Source organism: Lampetra planeri, chromosome 40 (genome assembly GCF_965212315.1).
Source record: "Lampetra planeri chromosome 40, kcLamPlan1.2.h2, whole genome shotgun sequence".
Lineage (NCBI taxonomy): Eukaryota > Metazoa > Chordata > Hyperoartia > Petromyzontiformes > Petromyzontidae > Lampetra > Lampetra planeri.
In genome coordinates this window covers 5,143,015-5,158,704 of record NC_136146.1, presented here as the reverse complement: position 1 = coordinate 5,158,704, position 15,690 = coordinate 5,143,015, and the positions used below count along the sequence as shown (strand labels likewise).

Below are 15,690 nucleotides of genomic sequence, written 5' to 3'. Positions count from 1 at the left end.
ATGATCAGATATGGTTGCTAAGAAGCGACCTTCATTGAAACTTTTTGCAAAGTGCAGAAAAATCGCCCGTGCCTACGACACCTTGTCTTCCCCAGCGGTCCTCCATCCAAGTACCAACCAGGCTCAACCCAGCTTGGCTTCTGAGTTCTGGAGCGATACATTCCGGGCCATGTGGTCGCAGACCAAAGGCAAAGCTCGCTTGCCTCCTGCCTTGTCTGCCCCGATGACCGCTCAGCTTTGGTCTTAACTGCCATGAGCAATCCGAGTGAGTGCTCTGTAAGAGGCATCAGGACGATACAAATTCCATTTACTAATCAATCCTTTTCGGCAAAATTAATTTTTCCTCCGCCGCTTTTTGATCGGATTCAGGTTTTATGGAGACGTCTCAAGGACGGGCGGCACAAAGGGGCCGTGGTAATCCGAAGAGTTCAGCTCCGCACGGGGATCGTGGGGGGAGGGGGCCCTGGGGCCACGGTGCCCCGGAGTTAATCTGCTGCCCCCTCCTGCACCAGCCTGCGTCCTCCTGTTCCTGGCGACGTCTCTTCCACTCACCTCGCCCTCCTACCCCACTCACCTCGCCCTCCTACCCCACTCACCTCGCCCTCCTACCTCACTCACCTCGCCCTCCTACCCCACTCACCTCGCCCTCCTACCCCACTCACCTCGCCCTCCTACCCCACTCACCTCGCCCTCCTACCCCACTCACCTCGCCCTCCTACCCCACTCACCTCGCCCTCCTACCCCACTCACCTCGCCCTCCTACCTCACTCACCTCGCCCTCCTACCCCACTCACCTCGCCCTCCTACCCCACTCACCTCGCCCTCCTACCCCACTCACCTCGCCCTCCTACCCCACTCACCTCGCCCTCCTACCCCACTCACCTCGCCCTCCTACCCCACTCACCTCGCCCTCCTACCCCACTCACCTCGCCCTCCTACCTCACTCACCTCGCCCTCCTACCCCACTCTTCTCTGTGCCAGCTTCTCCACCTGCTCCATCCTCTTTCTGTTCCATCTTTTTCCTCCCTCCTGCTGCCTCTTCCTCCTGCCCCCCCCCCCCTCTTCCTCTAACGCAGTTCTCCCTCCTCTTTTACCTCTCTGACCGACTTCCCTCTTTCGTCTCCCTCCTCCCTCTCTCCTTCTGTTCCCTCCTGCTCTCTCATCCAGATCCTTCCTCCCATTCCCTCCTCATAATCCATTATCCGCCCTGGTACCTCCCCCCTGTGCCCCCCATTTGTCACCGCTGGGAAACAGATGTAATCACCCGCCCCCCCCCCCCCGACTCACATCTATGCCGGCACGGTGAGCTCACCACTCACGGCTCACTCCGACCGCAGCGCAGAGCAACGTGGCGTGGACAGCAACACGCCCGGCACCTGTCAGCTCACCTGTCAGCTCACCTGTCAACTCACCTGTCAGCTCACCTGTCAGCTCACCTGTCAACTCACCGGTCAGCTCACCTGTCAGCTCACCTGTCAACTCACCGGTCAGCTCACCTGTCAGCTCACCTGGCGAGAGCACGACTGGTGAGACACACCGGGTGAGAGACACGCCGGGATAGACAATTGGTGAGGCTCCCTCCCCGCCTCGCTATCTCAGTGTAGCTGTAACGAGACACAGACGTCGTCAAAGATATCCCCTCTACTCTCGTCTGTCCTAACCCTCTCCTCTCTCCATTAACCTTCTTCTCTGCCTAAGAAGAAACCTCGGTTATGTTTGGTTGAGCTCTGGTTAGTTCGTCACGACAGCGGTTTCATTAATGCTGCACCGTGAAATACTTGATCCCCCTTCAACCTTGAGCTGGAATTCCTTTCCAGCTCAGCCCCCACCTGCTTGCCCTTCGCCACATATATAGCGTCTTGTTGTAACAGCTCTCTCGCTGTGCTCTTCCTGGTTCAGCAGTTCCACTGCTGGATTATTTTTCTGCCCGAGGACGACCGCTTGTGTTGCGATCTAAACGTCGTGATTTATTATCTTTTATTTTATTTTTCTACCTACGTGACTTTACCGAAAGAACCAAAGAGTATGGATTCCTGCAGTCACGAACGCTTGAAATCAAGATTGATTCCCCTTTGAACCTTTAATTACATTAATTTCCGCATCTATTGACTCTGGTCACTTTTGCTAGGGCGACGGTTGAGCTGGGCAGGGGTCAGCAACCTGTGGCTCCCAAGCCGCATGCGGCTCTTGAAGGACTGTTTCGTGACGTCATGTTTGTATGTATGCATTGCGGCTCTTGAAATAAGAGTTTTGTGCCGAATTCATGTCTCTTACTATTTTGGTTGTCGACTCCTGAGTTGGGTTGAGCTAGGGTTGAGCTAAGGTTGGGGTTGAGCTAGGGTTGAGCTAGGGTTGAGCTAGGGTTGAGCTAGGGTTGGGTTGAGCTAGGGTTGAGCTAGGGTTGAGCTAAGGTTGGGTTGAGCTAGGGTTGAGCTAGGGTTGAGCTAGGGTTGGGTTGAGCTAGGGTTGAGCTAGGGTTGAGTTGAGCTAGGGTTGAGCTAGGGTTGAGTTGAGCTAGGGTTGAGTTGAGCTAGGGTTGGGTGGAGCTAGGGTTGAGCTAGGGTTGGTTGGAGCTAGGGTTGAGCTAGGATTGGGGTTGTGATAGGGTGTGGGTAGTACGAGAGGCTTCATTGCAAGAGCCCATCCAGAGACACGAAACTCGCGGCCTCCTCCTCCTCGTCCCCTTCCTAGTGAGGACCATGCAGGAGCAGAGCAGCAGCACGGCGGTGGCGGTGCCCGGCGCGGTGACGCCAGGCCCCACCATCTTCCCCCCCGCCGGCTACAGCTTCCTGGCGGCAATCATGTTCCTCGACGCCAGCCTCTCCATTGTCAACAATACGCTGGTGGGGCTGGCGCGATGATGAGGGGGAGGGTGCGGTGAGGGGTGGTGAGGGGTGGCGAGCAGGTAGTGAGCAGGTGGCGAGGGGGTGGTTGTGGTGATGGGGACCCAGTAAACGTGCAACATTGGGCCAACGTTGGCATTTGGTTGGAACCGTTGGCCCAAAATTCCATGTTCACTGGGGAGGAGGTGATGGTGACCGTAAGGAGGTCGTGATGATGGTGAAGACGTGGTGATGGTGGTGAACAGGCAGTGGTGATAATGTGGATGTCGCAGTGGTGATGAAGATGAGGTCATGGTGATGGTGTAGTGGTGATGAAAATGAGGTCGTGGTGATGGTGTAGTGGTGAGGAAGATGAGGTCGTGGTGATGGTGAGGACGTGGTGATGATGGTGAACAGGCAGTGGTGATGATGTAGATGTCGCAGTGGTGATGAAGATGAGGTCATGGTGATGGTCTAGTGGTGAGGAAGATGAGTGCGTGGTGATGGTGAGGACGTGGTGATGATGGTGAACAGGCGGTGGTGGTGATGTAGATGTCGCAGTGGTGATGAAAATGAGGTCATGGTGATGGTCTAGTGGTGAGGAAGATGAGTGCGTGGTGATGGTGAGGTCGTGGTGGCGTGGAGAGGTGTCAGTGATGGTGAACAGGCGACGGTGGTGGTGGTGAGGAGGCGACGGTGGTGGTGATGGTGAGTGAGAAGGTCGTGGCGACGGCGTTTTCAGGTGATCGTGATCACCTGCCGCTACCCGTCCCTGCGGAGCCCGCTGAACGCGCTCATCCTCAGCATGTGCGTGTCGGATCTGCTCATGTCTCTGTGCGGCACCACCATCGCCATGGTCTCCAACTTCCATGGCTCCCTGCGCCACATCGGCCACGCCGGCTGCGTCTTCCAGGGATTCTCGGTCAACTACTTCGGTGAGACCGGCCGGGGGGGGGGGGGGGGGGAGGGCAGTGTAATAGAAGACTGGGGTCACAGGGGGGTTCGGCAGAGAGGTGCAGGAGTCAATGCGAAAGAAGTTCAACATACAGACATTACACACAAGGGGGATGAGGGCACCAGGAGGTTCTGTTCCAGACAGAAGCAGGAAGTGACCTTTTCCAGTCCTCTGCCAAATGCTAGGTCCTTGGCTCCACCACCTTGCCTGCCCCATCTGGAGGTTTCCTCTTCGCCCTTCTCTCGTTCCGCCTCTCGGCCTCGTTCCCGACATCCCCGAGGCTTGCAGAACTTTCCGCATCGAGGTCCCAGCTCTGAGAAGAACGCGGCCAAACCACGTCGTTCGGCAACCACAATTCTCACGTCCTGAACCTGCTCCACGGCTTACTCGTTTCTATCTCTCTCCATCCAACTGGCAGTCTCCATTCGGGACCCACAACTCACGTGGATCGACTGCAGTCCAAGAGTCCAAAGTTTCTGAAATCATAACACGGGGGTTTCCCACCTTCACGAGGCAGGATGTGGTGACGCCAAATATTTTTAAATGGTGCTGAGTGATCAGCTGCCCGTGGTGGACACCGCTGCTGGTGAATGCTGGCAGCATTGCTGGCAGCATTCACCAGCTCAAGTTCTACCGAGCAACCCCCGTGGCTCCTGCGCTACTTCCCCGTGTCTCCCTCCCCCAGGCTGCGTGTCCCTCTGGTCTCTCACTCTGCTGGCCTACGAGCGGCGCCTGGTGGTGACCCACGGCTGTTCGATGAGGGGCGGGTGGCCCCGTGCCCGCCGAGGCCTGGCCTTCATCTGGACCTTCTGCCTCGTGTGGGCCGTGGCGCCGCTGCTCGGATGGAGCGCCTACGGGCCCGAGGGCGTTCAGACGTCCTGCTCCATTGCCTGGGAGCGGCGCTCACTCAGCAACTACACGTACCTGGTGCGTGGGGGAAGACATGTGAGGAAGCGTGGGGGGGGGGGGGGAAGTGGGAAGAGTGGGTGGGGGCAGCGGGGGGGGGGGGTGCTTCGGGAAAGTAGAACATGGGGAAAGCACAGGTGTAGTAATGGGGAAGCAGTGGGGACGCACAGGTGGAGTATTGGGGAAGTAGTAAAGTAGTACCCACCCGTGTGTATTCTCAGGTTTCGTACTTCCTGGCATGCTTCGTGATCCCGGTCTCCATCATCGTCTTCTCATACGGAAACGTGCTCTGCTCCTTGCACACGGTAATCCCCCCCCTCCCTCTTCCCAAGGACCCCAACACAGCCCCCCCCCTCACACCACACCTCCACCACGGTTAACATCCAATGCGGCAACTGCCGAACGGGAGGAGCTATAGTCGGGCGTGGTGGCGTCCTACGCCTGTGATCCGTCAACCCTTTTGAAAAACCTTCCCCCCCTCCCCCCGCCAAATGTCATCCCGATTGTGCTCGCGGTGTCGATATGGAGAGCTCATCGGGACCTCTAGCAGAGCAGCGAGACGCGCTGCGTCCCAGCGCTGCATCCCAGCGCTGCAACCCAGCGCTGCATACCAGCCTCCCGTGGTCCTTCGGCCACTGTGTGGGCCACGCCGCCTCCGTGAGCAGTGGCCCATGGAACTGTTCCAGCATTTGACCCGCTGACAGGACTTGAAGGTCTGCCACTGCTCCCCTGGTCCAGAGAGGTTGGGAACCAACGTTTCTATAGAACGCAGGTGGACATCACAGAGCTACGTCTTTCAAAAATCTCTGGTGCAAATGGTTGTGATGGTAAAACTCTCTCACCTGCCCTGCATATGGAACTTTTTTTGGTAAAACTGAGTGCGGAACCAAATTGAATGTGCCGCAATTGTGTTTTTGTGCAGTCATTGATGACCGAGCTTGGGTCAGAGGGAGGTGACTCCCAGACCTTGCTCCCCCCCTCCCCTGTTTAAAGCCCCCACCCTCCTCTGCCGTGTCCCCGCCAGTTGAACAAGAAGATTAAGCGCGTGGGCGGCCACCCAGACCCGCGGGAGGAGATGCGCGCCGCGGTGATGGTGCTGGCCATGGTGGGCGCGTTCATGGCGTGCTGGTTGCCCTACACGGTGCTGGCGCTCTGTGTGGTGCTCTCACCGGGCACGCAGATCCCCCCGCTGGTGGCAACGCTGCCCATGTACTTCGCCAAAACGAGCCCCATCTACAACCCCATCATCTACTTCTTCCTCAACCGCCAAGTGAGCCCTGCATCAAACCACACAAAGTCGTGTATTTTGTTCAACCGGGCGGGAACTCAAGAGAAACCTGGGTAGTGCCTTTGGTATTGGAGCTGTTGCATCACGGAGGGTGCCATAAAGAACCAAGGTGACGCCGAGTTTCACAGACACGGTTGGCAGTGGTTTCGCAGTTGGGGGGGGGGCAATGTTGTTTGTGTGTTCTCCCAATTATAATATTACTGCACTTAATTTTTTCGGAATAGGCAAATTTGGACCATTCTATTTTATTCCTGTGTATGGTAATATCCATAATAAAGGTTTGTTGGGTTAGATCGCGTAAAATATAAATGTGTCGTTCAACTCGCCGCCACCCGACACAGCCAATTAGTGAGGTTTGTCACGTAAACAGAAGGTGCCAATTCGTTACTAGTACACAGCATTTACAAATCCACATTTACAATCCGAGTACTCCAACACACCGTGACGCTGTACTAGTAACGAATTGGCACGTTCTGTTTAGCGACAAACTTTAATAGTTGGCTGTGTCGGGTGGCGGCGGGTTTAACGACACATTTATATATTTACGCGATCGAACCCAACAAAACCTCTATTATGGATATTGGTCGTGCAAGCCGACTACGTGTATGGCAATATGTTCAGCAGATTGTTGCCAACGTCGGGGTCTGCTGTCTAAGACGAGAGGGCTTCAGGAGCGAGGGCTCGTGTCGTTTTGCTAACCCTCCCTGTTGGGACGTTATTAATTCGAATCGAGATGTTTTGACCGTGACGCTGGCATATGAGGCCTGCTCATTTTAAAACACCACGTGATCTTAAAAGTCCACTGTGAGCCAGACGGTTAGCGTCCCCGCAGTATCGACGAGGGCGTTGCGGTGCCATCGGCCCCCAAGAGGCTCGTCGGCGTTTAACAATCACCAGACTACCCAGGGTCGCCACTGCCCCTCAAGAGGCTCATCTGCCTTCAGGTGCAGTCACTCCCAGACCAGGGCTCCCGCACCTCGACACCAGAGCTCCGTTTAGCCATCGCTCTCAGCAACGCCAGCTCGCGATATCTGAACGCCCACCCCCCCCCCCCCCCCCCACCATTTCACCCGCGGGGTGCTCACTGCGGTGGTCCCTTCGTCTCTGCGCAGTTCCGCGCCTGCGCCGTGGAGTTTGTGACGTGCGGCGCCGTGAAGCTCAACGAGCCCAAGGACGAAAGTGCCTCACCGCCGCCTGCCGACACGGCCGAGCTGCCGGGCCCAACGCCCCCGCGGCACAACCAGGTCAGCCCGGCCTGAGGCTGTCGACCCCCGGGCGGCAACGGGTTAGAGATAGAGGAGTTAGACCTCCGAAGGATTTGGACCGCAGGGTCAGAATGCTCTCCGATACGACACCACACATTCCACTCACTGAGGACCGAATAGGCCAGATTAGTGAACATCTGTAGAAAACCAGTTACACCCAGTGCACAAATACTACACTGGGCGTGGGCGGTGATCGCTCAGGGTAGATACTTGAAGGTCGGATATAAGACGTTGTACTGTATATGATTTAACCTCCCCTCCATCAAGTATGTCGTTACATTATACATCGCTTCTGACCCTGGGGTACAAATGCCACTAGTCAAAATACTCTCTCTGTCACCGGCGGCAGCAGCAGCACTTTGACAGCCGTAGTAAGAGTGCAGTAGAGGCTGAGCACCATGCACATACAAACACACACACATACAAACACGCACACAGACAGGCGCCTTCATGTTCACGCACAGATTTATTAGTGAGCGGCAGCGAGGACGGTACCAATACGGCACGGGGAAAGTGGCGGCTCCCTCCCGGTGTGAGAGGAAGGGGCGACTCACAGCGCGGCCCCCTCGGCCAGCGTGGTCACCCAGGAGTTGGAGTCGCGCTTTATCTTCTCAAACTCTGGGGGACGGGGGCGGAAGTGGGGGGACGGCGTGAGTGGTCGTAGCACCAGGAGACAATAAACGCACCCCTGCAGACAGCGCTGTGCGTCACTGCTGCGTGTGTTTCACGGATTGTGCGTCATTTAGAGTGTCGCCATTGCATGTCACTCGCTTGTCTCTCGCGTGTGTCGACGAGTGCGCCACTGCCGCGCGTGCCGCTGTCTTACCCGCGCTGTGCTCCGTGCGCCGAGCCCTCCGTGTGTCGTGCATGGAGTGGATCTCGCGGCACTCGGACAATATCCGCGCTTGCGCGTCAGCCGCCTGCTCCACCGCCATCAACACCATCAACATCATCAGCCACGGCACCAATATCAACATCATCGCCACCAGTGCCACCATTGGCCACCGCTACGGCCGGCACCATTGGGAGCCCAACCTGCAATAGACGATTGGTGCCAGCGCTCCTCCTCACCTGCGCCAGCGAGCCCAGGTGCGCGTGCAGCTCGTCCAGCAGGGGGCCCAGGCGGGAGGGCACGGCGGGGGGCGAGCGGCCGCAGACCGGCGGCGCCGGCAGGCGGAGCTCGCCCTCGCTCAGCGAGCAGAACTCGGCGGCGAGACGCTGACAGTCGCGCAGGGCGAGGGACAAGGCCTGCAGGGTGGCCTCCTGTGTCGCCCCCTCCTGGGCCCCAGGAGGCACGGTGTGCGATGGTGCAGCTTGCCTGGCCTGCACAAGGGAACAATGACAAAGATCCCCCGTTTAGCATTTACACAGACAGCGGGGGCAAGTGTTGTTAGCGAGCACCTATGAAGGCCGGCGTAGTGCACGAGGGTGGCTAGAACCCACCCTACCGCCTTTGTCTCCCTCGTCGCTTTATTTACACACCACACCGGGTACTCATTTGAGACCGAGTTGACCTAGGGGAGGCCCAGGACCGGTTTATATATTCTTCACCAATGTTGGTCTTCGCCGATGTTGGAATCAGACTCGAGTCACTGTGTTTGTAGCACAGTGCGCTCACCACTAACGCGCAGCCACAGGCACATGCACACATCTCCGTGCACCCACACGGCACCTGCAGCTGCTGCTGCAGCTGTCGTTGCAGCTGCGTCAGTGCCCGCGTCTCCTCCTCCCGCTCCTGCTGCAGGGCGTCTCTCCGCTGCTGCAGGTCCTGCAGCTGCTCCTCCTCTTCATCTTGCTGCTGCCTGCGAAAGAAGTCCACACACTACATTGAAGTCCACGTTGCATTTGCGATGACGCGGCCCAGCAGTAGCACGTTCGCCGCTTGTCGCAGAGGCCTACGGTTCGAATCCAGCGGCGGCCGCTCTGGTTATTACTAAGAGTTGACGTTAAAGATCCCGTGACGCCATTCACAAGAGTAGGCCGCTGTGTGCTGGCATCACGGTTAAAATTTGAAGAATCGCACCACAAATCACTCAATATGTTGCAACTATCGCCCCCCCGTACTGCGATAACTTGGCGGGACCCTCCTACAGATGAGTTATGAGTCAGTGGCGGCTGTTCTGGGTAAACAAGAGCAAGAATAATAACATGATTGTGGTATTGTACTATGCGAGACCGTGGTGGTGGTGGTGGTGAAGTCACTGCGACTGGTGCGACGCTCACTGCAGCGTGCCGAGTGTGGTGCCGCCACCGCCACCACGATGCTCCAGCAAGGGGGGCAGCCCCAGTGTCATCGGGCGCCCAGTCGCCAGCTCCCCCAGCAGCTGCCCGGTGCTCAGCTCCGCCGTGAACCAGCATGACGCCAGTACGTGGCTCTGCAGGGCAGAGTCCTCGCCCGTGGCCCTGCAACGACGTGGGGAGGAGGAGAGCATGGAGAGGGGCAGGATGATTAAGGGAGGTGGAGGAGGACACGGAGATGAGGATGGCACGGGGAGGAGCAGGACATGGGCAGGACAGAGGGGGGAGGGGGGAGAAAGAAGATACCGGGGAACACATCTTAATCAGACACAAAACATTTAGGAGCGACAGGTACAGAGACAAGTGGATACACAAGTAGGGAAAGACAAAGCAAGGGAATGCCACAAGGAGAGACACACAGGGAGACACGGGGAAAGAGACACGCAGGGAGACACGGGGAGAGAGACACACAGGGAGACACGGATAGAGACACGGGGAGAGAGACACACAGGGAGACACGGAGAGAGAGACACACAGGGAGACACGGGGAGAGAGACACACAGGGAGACACGGATAGAGACACGGGGAGAGAGACACACAGGGAGACACGGGGAGAGAGACACACAGGGAGACACGGGGAGAGAGACACACAGGGAGACACGGATAGAGACACGGGGAGAGAGACACACAGGGAGACACGGAGAGAGACATAGGAAGGAACACACCTCTCTGCGCGATCCTTGCTGTGGATGAGCTGCAGCAGTCGCCTGTAGAATTCCTGCTGCCGAGATACATCAGCTGTGCCCTGGAATTAGAGAGCACACACTTTACACAAATATCACCCGTATAGCCTTCACAGGCATTTGGGGCAAGTGCCGTTAACGAGCATCTATGAAGGCCGGCACGACGCACGAGGGGGTGCTGATGTTTACACACAGCACCAGGTATTCATTAAGGCTGAGTTGACCTAGAGGCCCAGGACTGGTTCAGATATTCGTTACCGATGTTGGCCGTGAGTGGGGATCGAACTCGGGTAACTGGATTCATAGTACATTGCTCTATCCATACTGTGTGCGGTGCAGTGCGGTGTGTGTGTGTGCGGTGTAGTGTGGTGTGTGTAGTGTAGTGCGGTGTGTGTGTGGTGTAGTGTGGTGTGTGTAGTGTAGTGCGGTGTGCGCCGGATGGGTTCTCACCGAGACGCTCTCCACGTCGTCACCGGCACAAAGTCCCAAGAGCTCGCCGAACCCGGCCAGCTCTGAGACGCGGCAGAGCAAGCCGATGGTTACCACCAAACAAAACAACACCGAGATCAGCAGCTAACATGGCCTCTGCTTGGCGAGGCCGTTGAGGCTGGGGAGGTAATGTTGGTGAGGATGGAGTAGTGAAAGTGGTGAGGGCTATAAAGATAATGGTGGAGTGGTGAGATGACGTAGTGAGTGCTCAGCATGGTGAAATGGAGTGGTAAGGATGGGGTGATGAGGATGGGGTGGTGAAGGGAAGTTCGATGCCCTCAGGGCTCCACTCACGCCGGAGTCTGGGGTCAGAGGTCGGCGTGGAGGGGACAGCAATGGGCAGCAGATCAATCTTCTCCCGGAACTTTCTGTGAATCCTGGGTTTGGGGTCAGGAGTCACAAGTGCAGAAATCATGGGATCAGAGGTCAACGCCAACAAACTCGTCTACTCGGCCTCAGGCTTCACCTATAACCATAATCCTCACCACTCCATCCTCACCAACCCCAGCACTGACCAGCATGCTTAGCATGGCAGATGCGACATCGCCCCCTGAAGCCACGTGACTGCTGGGTCAGTGGTGAGGATGGAGTGTGGAGTGGTGAGGATGGAGTGTGAGGTGGGTGAGGATGGAGGAGTGAGGATGAAGTGAATGGCAGATACGACATCACCTCCTTAAGCCACATGATGTGGTCAGTGGTGAGGATGAAGTGGATGGAGTTATGATGATGGTGTGAATGGAGTGGTGAGGATGGAGTGGTGAGGTGGGTGAGGATGGTGTGAATGGAGTGGTGAAGATGGAGGTGGTGAGGATGGTAGCCTCACGGTTTCACCTGCAGAACAGGAACTGCAAGAGGCGGGTGCGGATTTCGCTGGGAGTGAAGAGCAGAGACTCATCCCCGTCCCAGCCCTGTAGCAGCGGGCAGTCAAGGGCCTGGGGGACACGGGGAGACACACAGAGATGGAGACAAGGGCATATGGGAAAGACAGACACTGGGACATGGAGGCACACACACGTGGAGACGGGGACGTGGGGACAAGGGGCCTCTGAAATTAAATTTCTCTGAATCTGAACCTGGTAAACCTGGTAAGAATAAAAAAAATATCTTATATATTTTAGGTGATTTGTTTACCTTTCCTATACTTTCCTATACTCCGATTTAAAGCTTTCGTGACTGCAGGGATTCATCTTCTTGGTTCTTTCGGTAAAGTCACGTAGAAGGGAAGTAATAAAATAATAAAAATAAAACATAATAAAATGAAATAATTCTCACGACGTTTCGGCTACAACGCAAACAGCCGTCTTCAGGTGAAGAATGAGACACTGCCAAGCTAGGAGCTTATATATAAGCTGAGTTGGAGGTGGAAAAAGAAGAGAGCCTTAACAAAAGATATGCACATTCTTTTGTTAAGGCTCTCTTCTTTTTCCACCTCCAACTCAGCTTATATATAAGCTCCTAGCTTGGCAGTGTCTCATTCTTCACCTGAAGACGGCTGCTTGCGTTGTAGCCGAAACGTCGTGAGCATTATTTTATTTTATTATGTTTTATTTTTATTATTTTATTACTTCCCTTCTACGTGACTTTACCGAAAGAACCAAGAAGATTTCCTATACTCCTATCGTGTTTTTGTATTGTTGTTGTAACGTTCTGACCAGCCCCTACTGGACATCTGTGAATAATAGCGTTATAGCTTCGACATCATGGGACCTCCTTTGCCAGTACCAAAATATGAGATTAGGTTTTTTCCCATTTTTTCTGACAACAAAAAACACCTTTAACAAGGAATCATGTCTTCATTAACCACAATACTTGTGGTCAGAATGCAAACAAAAACATACTCTGATAATATATGCATTGTCTTTGAAACTGATTGGTCCACACCAGAGACAGCTTTCTTTTGAGCCTCGTCTCAAACAGTGTTAGCTGTCCCTTCACACTCACAACTGATACCCCTGTCATTACCTCCCGTAGCCATCAGTCCCTTCACACTCACAACTGACTCCCCTGTCATTACCTCCCGTGGCCACCAGTCCCTTCACACTCACAACTGACTCCCCTGTCATTACCTCCCGTGGCCACCAGTCCCTTCACTCTCACAACTGACTCCCCTGTCATTGCCTCCCGTAGCCACCAGTCCCTTCACACTCACAACTGACTCCCCTGTCATTACCTCCCGTAGCCACCAGTCCCTTCACACTCACAACTCATACCCCTGGCTTTACCTCCCGTAGCCACCGGTCCCTTCACTCTCACAACTGACTCCCCTGTCATTACCTCCCGTAGCCATCAGTCCCTTCACTCTCACAACTGACTCCCCTGTCATTACCTCCCATAGCCACCAGTCCCTTCACTCTCACAACTGACTCCCCTGTCATTACCTCCCGTAGCCACCGGTCCCTTCACTCTCACAACTGACTCCCCTGTCATTACCTCCCATAGCCACCAGTCCCTTCACTCTCACAACTGACTCCCCTGTCATTACCTCCCGTAGCCACCGGTCCCTTCACTCTCACAACTGACTCCCCTGTCATTACCTCCCATAGCCACCAGTCCCTTCACTCTCACAACTGACTCCCCTGTCATTACCTCCCGTAGCCATCAGTCCAATCACACCGCATGCAGGCTATATTGTCATTACATTTGTACGTGTTCGGGTGATTTCTTTACCTTGATTTTAAGCTTTCCTGACTGCACGAATCAATACTCTTTGGTTCTTTCGATCGCAACACAAGCGACCGTCTCACCTGAAGACGGTCGCTTGCGTTGCGATCGAAACGTCGCGATCTATTATCATTCTAGCTACGTGACTTTACCGAAAGAACCAAAGAGTATGATTCGTCTGCCTTTGTACTTGGCACGACTACCAAATTGTATTTTTGTTGTTGTAATGTTCTTACCCGCCCCGACTAGATAATTGATTCCTCCTCCTGCAGTCTAAATAAAGATTCAGATTCTACTTCACAAACCTCGGCTGTCCACCCCCCCCCCCCATTCTGTTGTAGAAATTCACGGTTCGATTTCGGCGGCTGCCCCGGTTAATACTGCGGTGAATGGCAGCGGACGTTAAACGATCCCCTGGGGCCACTCTCAAGAGAGTTGGGACGTCGTGCGCAGAGTCCAGGTTTGCCAAACTCGCAAATAAACCCGCAAGAATGGTTCTAATGATTCTAATGATTCTAATGGGGATGACGCAGCAGCAGCAGCGAGTGTCGCCCTCCCCGCCTCACGCCGACCCCTGCCGGGCCCAAGGTGGCGCTCGCTAATGACTCCAAACCCACTCCTGTCAACCCCTTGTCAGTGCCCTACCTCGTTACAGACCAATTTAGACCTTATTGGTCACCCCGTGCCCTTATACATCTCAACGTGCATCCTACAAAGTGCCATCGCAAGGGAGAAACACAAACAAATAGACACAGACATTGATGTTGTTGTTGCCCGCATGAAACGGCTGTACGCGGTATGGACCTGGAAACTCAACTCCCTGCACAAGAAGAGTGACCCGTGCGGGTGGACGCGGTTTGCCCTCCCCGGGGCCTCCTGCGCGCTCCACCCGGGCAGACAAAACAACCCCGAGCCACCCCCCATCTCTCGTGCCCCCCTCCACCCCGTGCCCCCCCCACCCCGTACCCCCTCTCTCGTGCCCCCCACCCCGTGCCCCCCACCCCGTGCCCCCCACCCCGTGCCCCATCTCTCGTGCCCCCCCACCCCGTGCCCCCTCTATCGTGCCCCCCTCCACCCCGTGCCCCCCCCTACCCCGTACCCCCACTCTCGTGCCCCCCACCCCGTGCCCCCACTCTCGTGCCCCCCCACCCCGTGTCCCCACTCTCGTGCCCCCTCTCTCGTGCCCCCCCCCCACCCCGTACCCCCTCTCTCGTGCCCCCCTCCACCCCGTGCCCCCCCCCCCCACCCCGTACCCCCTCTCTCGTTCCCCCCACCCCCGTGCCCCCTCTCTCGTGCCCCCCTCCACCCCGTGCCCCCTCTCTCGTGCCCCCCCCCCACCCCGTACCCCCTCTCTCGTTCCCCCCACCCCGTGCCCCCTCTCTCGTGCCCCCCTCCACCCCGTGCCCCCTCTCTCGTGCCCCCCCCCACCCCGTGCCCCCCCCCACCCCGTGCCCCCCCCCCCCACCCCGTGCCCCCCCCCCCACCCCGTGCCCCCCCCCCCCACCCCGTGCCCCCCCCCCCCACCCCGTGCCCCCCCCCCCCACCCCGTGCCCCCCCCCCCCCACCCCGTGCCCCCCCCCCCCACCCCGTGCCCCCCCCCCACCCCGTGCCCCCCCCCCCACCCCGTGCCCCCCCCCCCCACCCCGTGCCCCCCCCCCCCACCCCGTGCCCCCCCCCCCCACCCCGTGCCCCCCCCCCCCCACCCCGTGCCCCCCCCCCCCACCCCGTGCCCCCCCCCCCACCCCGTGCCCCCCCCCCACCCCGTGCCCCCACCCCGCCTCTCTCGTGCCCCCCCCACCCCGCCTCTCTCGTGCCCCCCCCACCCCGCCTCTCTCGTGCCCCCCCCACCCCGCCTCTCTCGTGCCCCCCCCACCCCGCCTCTCTCGTGCCCCCCCCACCCCGCCTCTCTCGTGCCCCCCCCACCCCGCCTCTCTCGTGCCCCCCCCACCCCGCCTCTCTCGTGCCCCCCCCACCCCGCCTCTCTCGTGCCCCCCCCACCCCGCCTCTCTCGTGCCCCCCACCCCCCCGTACCTCGATCTCGTCTCGTATCGCGCCTCCCACATCCCCCTCCATGGCGCCGCTGCCGCCGCTGCGAGCGGCGCGCGCGTCGCTCAAATAAACGCGGGAAAGTCGCGGTGCGTGGAGGAGTCGACATGCAGAGCGGCTTTCCTCTGCCCCTCGCCTTCGTTGCCCTGCCAACGCGGACTGTTGTATTTCAACCCAAACCCCGCGGTGCCGTGTCAGACAACCCCCACACTGAGTGGCTGCACTCCCCACTGCAGTTATTTTTTCTCTGTTGCAGCGCGCGGTGCAGCGGTAACAC

General features: G+C 57.5%; 2 protein-coding genes across 2 annotated transcripts; one reads left to right on the top strand and one right to left on the bottom strand.

Moving 5' to 3' along the window:
* The first annotated feature begins 830 nt into the window (after nucleotides 1–830).
* On the top strand, nucleotides 831–7,934 carry LOC144731768 (pinopsin-like). The gene is made up of 6 exons (XM_078612990.1): nucleotides 831–2,843; nucleotides 3,565–3,757; nucleotides 4,463–4,704; nucleotides 4,905–4,988; nucleotides 5,708–5,953; nucleotides 7,084–7,934. Exons 1-6 carry the CDS (start codon nucleotides 2,700–2,702, stop codon nucleotides 7,228–7,230), a joined length of 1,056 nt encoding a protein of 351 aa, XP_078469116.1. The 5' UTR covers nucleotides 831–2,699; the 3' UTR covers nucleotides 7,231–7,934.
* On the bottom strand, nucleotides 7,684–15,669 carry LOC144731767 (uncharacterized). The gene is made up of 10 exons (XM_078612989.1): nucleotides 15,399–15,669; nucleotides 11,538–11,638; nucleotides 11,001–11,083; nucleotides 10,668–10,729; nucleotides 10,200–10,279; nucleotides 9,460–9,639; nucleotides 8,909–9,038; nucleotides 8,308–8,559; nucleotides 8,063–8,156; nucleotides 7,684–7,854 (listed from the first exon to the last, which is right to left on the bottom strand). Exons 1-10 carry the CDS (start codon nucleotides 15,438–15,440, stop codon nucleotides 7,787–7,789), a joined length of 1,092 nt encoding a protein of 363 aa, XP_078469115.1. The 5' UTR covers nucleotides 15,441–15,669; the 3' UTR covers nucleotides 7,684–7,786.
* Nucleotides 15,670–15,690: the final 21 nt, after the last annotated feature.